This window comes from Trichechus manatus, unplaced genomic scaffold (assembly GCF_000243295.1).
Source record: "Trichechus manatus latirostris isolate Lorelei unplaced genomic scaffold, TriManLat1.0 scaffold00002, whole genome shotgun sequence".
Lineage (NCBI taxonomy): Eukaryota > Metazoa > Chordata > Mammalia > Sirenia > Trichechidae > Trichechus > Trichechus manatus.
Window position 1 is genome coordinate 17,150,746 of NW_004443938.1, and position 6,000 is coordinate 17,156,745.

General features: G+C 38.6%; 2 protein-coding genes across 8 annotated transcripts in view; one reads left to right on the plus strand and one right to left on the minus strand.

Moving 5' to 3' along the window:
* Window positions 1-6,000, plus strand: part of IPCEF1 (interaction protein for cytohesin exchange factors 1) — a 272,082-nt gene that overhangs the window by 248,744 nt on the left and 17,338 nt on the right. For all 7 annotated transcript variants that reach the window (XM_023728921.1, XM_023728923.1, XM_023728926.1 and 4 more), the window contains one exon: window positions 4,101-4,294. In XM_023728921.1, the coding sequence (XP_023584689.1) occupies window positions 4,101-4,294 (194 nt within the window). The remainder of the gene's footprint in view (window positions 1-4,100; window positions 4,295-6,000) is intronic.
* The window catches only part of OPRM1 (opioid receptor mu 1), a 212,696-nt gene that overhangs the window by 84,450 nt on the left and 122,246 nt on the right, over window positions 1-6,000 (minus strand). The window lies entirely within an intron of this gene.

Consider the following 6,000-nt stretch of genomic DNA (forward strand, 5'->3'; position numbering starts at 1 on the left):
TATTTTCTTTGTTAAATATTTGTTTGCTTTGCTTCTTGCAGCTTGTTAAGAATACATTATTTCTGTTAAAAATACCGTGATGTTGAAAGCTATATGTTTAGATGTTATTCAAAGTATAGTCCTACCTGGGTAGCTATAAAAACATGTAAAATGAAAGTGTCTTTGCATTTCTGAAAACTACCAGTCTTCCATCCTGATGTCACCTCTAAGATCCGGGTGTCTTTCCTTTAACTGTCTTAAGACTTTCTGATGTCTCCATTTTAATCTGAGAATTATTGCCATGACTTTTGCCTACTATTACTGCTGTGTAAGTACCATCAATTATAATGACAATTGTATTCAAGTCCACTTATTTTGAAAGCGTTGTTAAGATATATTTCACATACCATAAAATTGGCATATAAAAGTGTACAGTTCAGTAGTTTTTAATATATTCACAGAGTTGTGCAACCATCACCACACTCTGAGACATTTTCAAGGCCATTAGCTGTCATTCCATATTCCTGCTCTTCCTGCCCCAGTCCCGGGAAACCACTAATCGACTTTCTGTCTCTATGAATTTGCCCATTCTGGACATTTTGTATAAATGAAATGACACTATATGTGGTCTTTTGTGACTGGCTTCTTTCACTTAGCATAATATTTTCAAGCTCATTCATGTTGTAGAATGTGTCAGTACTTAATTTCTTTTAATTACTGAATAATATCCCATTGTATGGATATACTACATTTTGTTTATCCACATATCAGTTGTTGGACATTTAGGTTTTTTCCACCTTTTGTCTATTATGAATAATGCTTCTATGAACATTTGTGTATACATATTTGTGTGACTATATGTTTCCAAATCTCCTGGATATATATCTAGGAGTGGAATTGCTGGGTCATATGGCAACTATATTTAGTATTTTGAGGAACCACCAGACTGCTTTACACAGTGATTGCTCCATTTTGCATTCCAATTTTTCTACATCCTTGCCAACACTGGTTATTGTCTGTCTTTTTGATTTTAGCCGTCCTTTGAGTGTGAAGTGGTATCTCATTGTGGTTTTGATTTGCGTTTACTTAATAATTTATAACGTTGAGCATCTTTTCATGTGCTTATTGACAAAATTCCACTCTTGATGTCTGCACGCAGCTTGAGCCAAAAAGTGTAATTGTGTTCAGATGTAATTTTGAATATTTTCCTCCCTTTTTTGAGACTATTTTGTTAGAGAACAAAGAAATTGTGTTGATCAATACTTTATTTAAATCAATTACAAGTTAGTCCAACATCTTTGCTCTTCATTTTATGAGGAGATCTTGGTAATGCTTGTGGTGACTTTCTGGGGATAGATGGAGGAAAACTAATTCTTGCTTAAGGTTTCCAGTCTTAGTGAAGTAAACTGTAAAGTATGCTCGTAAACCCATTGCTGTTGAGTCAATTCTGACTCACAGCGACCCTGTACCTAGATTACCATTATATGCTTTCCTTTCCTTTTTGGGGAGGCTATTTATTTCCAGTTCCCCCTAATGTCATACTTTTTTAAAAAATAATTTATCCTATTTTTTGTTGTTTAAACTGTACACAGCAGAACATACACGAATTCAACCATTTCTACACGTACAATTTACTGACATTGATTTCATTGTTCAAGTTGTATAACCATTCTCACACTCCTTTTCTGAATGTTCCTCCCCCATTTAATATAAACTCACTGCCCCCTAAACTTCCTATCTAACCTTACAAGTTGCTGTTGTCAGTTTGATTCCATACAGATAGTTCTTTAAAAGAGCACAATGCTCAAGGACAACATGCTTTACTAATTAAGTTCAACTATTGTTTGAACAAGACTTCAGGGGATATTTTTGGTTTAAAGTTTAAAGGTTATCTCAGGGCAGTAGTTTCAGAGGTTTATCCAGCTTCAGTGGCTCCAGAAAGTTTGGATTCCACTAGAATTTGAAATCATTTTCTGCATTCCCCCTTTTGATCAGGATTCTTCTATAGAATCTTTGATAAAAATCTCTTAGTAATGATAGCTGGACACCATCCAGTTCTTCTGGTCTCATGGCAAAGGAGGCAGTTGTTCATGGAGGCAATGCCATATTATTTACATGTCCTTCTATCAAGCTTCTTCTCAGGAAGGGAAATGAAACACATAGACCCTAAAGAGTACAAGATGGAAAAAGAAATCTTATTGTGTATGTTTCCCAAGATTATTTTCAGAGAATGAAGGAATAAAATACTGAAGTTCTAAGTGAGGAATTAAAGCAACATCAAAAGATGAAGGTTATCTTAGGGTAGTCTCGGTATCATTTGAGGTCCTTTCAGCTGTATATGATTGAAAACCAGACCAGTGTGGCTTAACAAAGGCAACATATTGGCTCCCCTAAACTGAGAGGACTCCAACTGTATCACCGAGATTCATGTTTCAGCTCAGTGTCCTATGGATCGGCTCCATTCTCATGATTCTTGAATTGATTCCTAGAAGCTTCCAGTTAACATCATTACAACACTCAGTTCAGGAAAGAAGAGAGATCGCTTCCCTAATACTCCACCAAAGTCCCGGAATTGAGTCTCCTGGCCTTGATTGGCTTGACCTGAGACACATGCTCACTCCTGAATCCATGACTGGCCAGCACGATGCAATAACCATTGGCTGAGTCTAAGACATGTGGTTCCCTGGATCCCAGGGTGAACTCAGCTTCTCTTGAAGCATGTGGGCTGAGACTGGCTGGAAAGGCATGGTTAGGAAGGGAAGTGGAGGCTGTGTGGCAAAATGAGGAATGATCACTATCTGCTCAAAGCCACAGCCCACAGACAGGCGTCTTCTCTCAAAGGGCAGTTCTGAGAGGAACATTAAACAGTCGGCGAGGGCAGTGGTTCTCAAACTTTAGGGTGCATCAGAATCACCCTTTTAAAACAAAGATTTCTGGGCTCACCCCAAGGATTTCTGATTTGATTGTCCTGGTGTGGGACATTTCTACCAAGTTCCCAGGTAATGCTAATGCTGCTTGTTGGGGGAACATACTTCAGATCATTGATCTAGGGAGTCTTTTTATTTTATTTAGACAGCAACCATCCCAGAAAGATAAAAACCTATTAACCAATCAATATGAATGTGATTGTAAATTATGTGTCTAGAAATGCGCTGCTATGCTTTAAGGCTCTTCATAGAAGATCATGATGACAACAGTTTCCTTCACAGTGTGTTCGTCCTGTTTGGCAATATAGATAGCTACTTTCCATTTTAAGTCTATTTCTTCTTATTGAAGTAATAGCGGAGATTAAAAATTGTTGATCTCCATATACTCCCCAATCCAAGCATAAAAATCAAAAGCCAAACCCATTGATGTCAAGTTGATTCTAATTCATAGCGACCCCTTACAGAAGCAGATTGCCACATGTTTGTCCTGTGAAACTGCTGGTGGATTTGAACCACCAGTCTTTCAGTTAGCAGCCAAGTGCTTTACTACTGTTGTACCAAAACCAAAAACCAAACCTGTTGCCATCGAGTCAGTTCTGACTTATAGCGACCCTGTAAGACAGAGTAGTACTGCCCCATAGGGTTCCCAAGGAGTGGCTGGTGGATTCGAACTGGCAACCTGTTGGTTAGCAGCCGAGCTCTTAACTACTGCGCCACCAGGGCTCCATAATGCAGGCATAGGAATCTCAATTTCTTGAGACTTACCTTCTTTCATTTACTTTTTCACTTACTTTATTATATTTGTTGACAATGTTAAAAATGTCAGTATGAGTTACTGGGTGGTTAAATCAAAATGGCTGTCCTTCATTTCTCAGTTACATTCATAACATTTTCCACTTTAAGAAAACCATCAATAAAGCTCTAAGCTGAGCTAACCTAGCTAATGAAACTCACTAACAAAGAATATTCTAAGCGACATCTAAGGAAAAAAACCTATCTTAAGTCAATAGTGTGGCACATAGTAGGCATGGGAGCTCTTTTTGGGCAATGAATGAATAAATGACTGAATGGATGAAATCTGGAAATGCTGTGTTTCAAGATCTGATTTTGAATTCCCTTCCCAGGATCTGCCACTTAGTGTCTAATATTCTCCTGGACTCTAACTGGATTTATCATTATTGTTTTTCTTTATAGAAGAAATAAAAGTGTCAGAAGATGATGAAATGGAGAAGCTCTACAAATCCTTAGAGCAAGCAAGTTTATCTCCTCTTGGGGACAGACGACCTTCAACCAAAAAGGAATTGAGAAAATCCTTCGTTAAGCGGTGCAAAAATCCATCCATAAATGAGAAGCTCCACAAAATCCGAACCCTGAATAGCACGTTAAAGGTAAAAAATTTGAGATCGTGGATGAAGTCTGTGGATGTAGGGAAAGGAATGGCAGGGAGATTCATGCTAATCAGAGTGGGTTTCTGTGCATAGAGCGGAGGGCAGAGAAAGCAAATATAATCTTTATAGGATGAGATGACCCTTGACGTTCTTAAAGTACTAGGACATTTAGGACATTCACCCAGTAGTAGCCAAGGACATTTTCCATACTAGACCTTGATTTTTACATTCACTGATTTAACATTTCAAATTTTAAGCTACTCAAGGGCAAGGGCCATGTATAATTTGTTTTTGTAGCCCTTGTACCTAGCGTGTCCCTGGGTGGTACAGACAGTTATCATGCTTGGCTACTAACCGAAAGGTTGGCAGTTTGAGTCTACCCAGAGGTGCCATGGAAGAAAGTCTTGGTGATCTACTTCTGAAAGGTCACAGCCATTGAAAACCCTATGGAGTGCAGTTCTACCCTGACATACATGAGGTTTCCATTGAGACAGAATCCAGTAAATGGCAACTGCTTTGGTACCTGTCTTGGTCATCTAGTGCTGCTCTAACAGAAATACCACAAGTGGATGGCTTTTAACAAAGAGAAGTTTATTCTCTCACAGTCCAGTAGACTACAAGTTCAAATTCAGGGCTTCAGCTCCAGGAGAAAGCCCTCTCTCTCCGTTGGCTCTGGAGAAAGGTCCTTGTGATGCATCAGTCTTCCCTTGGTCTGGGAGCTTCTCTGCACAGGAACCTCAGGTCCAAAGGATGCGCTCTGCTCCCGGCACTGCTTTCTTGATGGTATGAGGCTCCCATGGGTCTCTTTTCACTTCTCTCTTTTATGTCTCAAAAAAGATTGGATTAAGACACTATCGAATCTTGTAGACCTCATCAGTATAACCTCATCATAGTGATAGAGTTTGCAACATATAAGGAAATCATATATAACCTCATCATAGTGATAGAGTTTACAACACATAAGGATATCACATCAGATTACACCATCATACAATACTGGGAATCATGACCTAGCCAAGTTGATACACAGGTTTTTTGGGGAACACAATTCAATCCATGACAGTACCTAGCACAGTACGTGGCTCAATAAATGTTGATTAAAGTCGAGACAGTCAGCTGGTGAGAATGAACAGTAATATTAATAAGATCTTGGAATTTCACCTGATTCCATAGAAGGTGCCATTCATTCATGTCTAGATTTCAGATACAGCAGAGATTCAGTGACTCTCAGCTGTACACACAGGAGTCAAAGAACACCATGCGAGCAGGGCAGTGTGAAGCATTACATCTTATGGTAATCGAACAGCAGATGTTTTTATAATGTAAGTAAGGGATGGTGTACCGGATGTACTGAAGCTATTTTCAGGGCTTCCTGTAAGTGAAATGGCTCTTCATAACAAAAGCCCCCTGCTTGACATTAAGATGATACCATGAACAGGAGGAGGCCAGGATACTTTGTAAAATAGTCTTGAATTAGCAGAAGATATATAGATTCTGGGAATCCTTGATAGATCCTGCAGTTTAAATCTGTTTTGCACATGTCCTAAGAATTTTTTTTTCTTTATTATACTTGAGGTGAAGGCTTACAGAACGAATAGTTTCTCATAAAACAGTAGTACACATATTGTTTTATGACATTGGTTAACAACCCCACAACATGTCAACCCTCTAACTTCTCAACCTTTTTTTTTGGTGATAATACACAT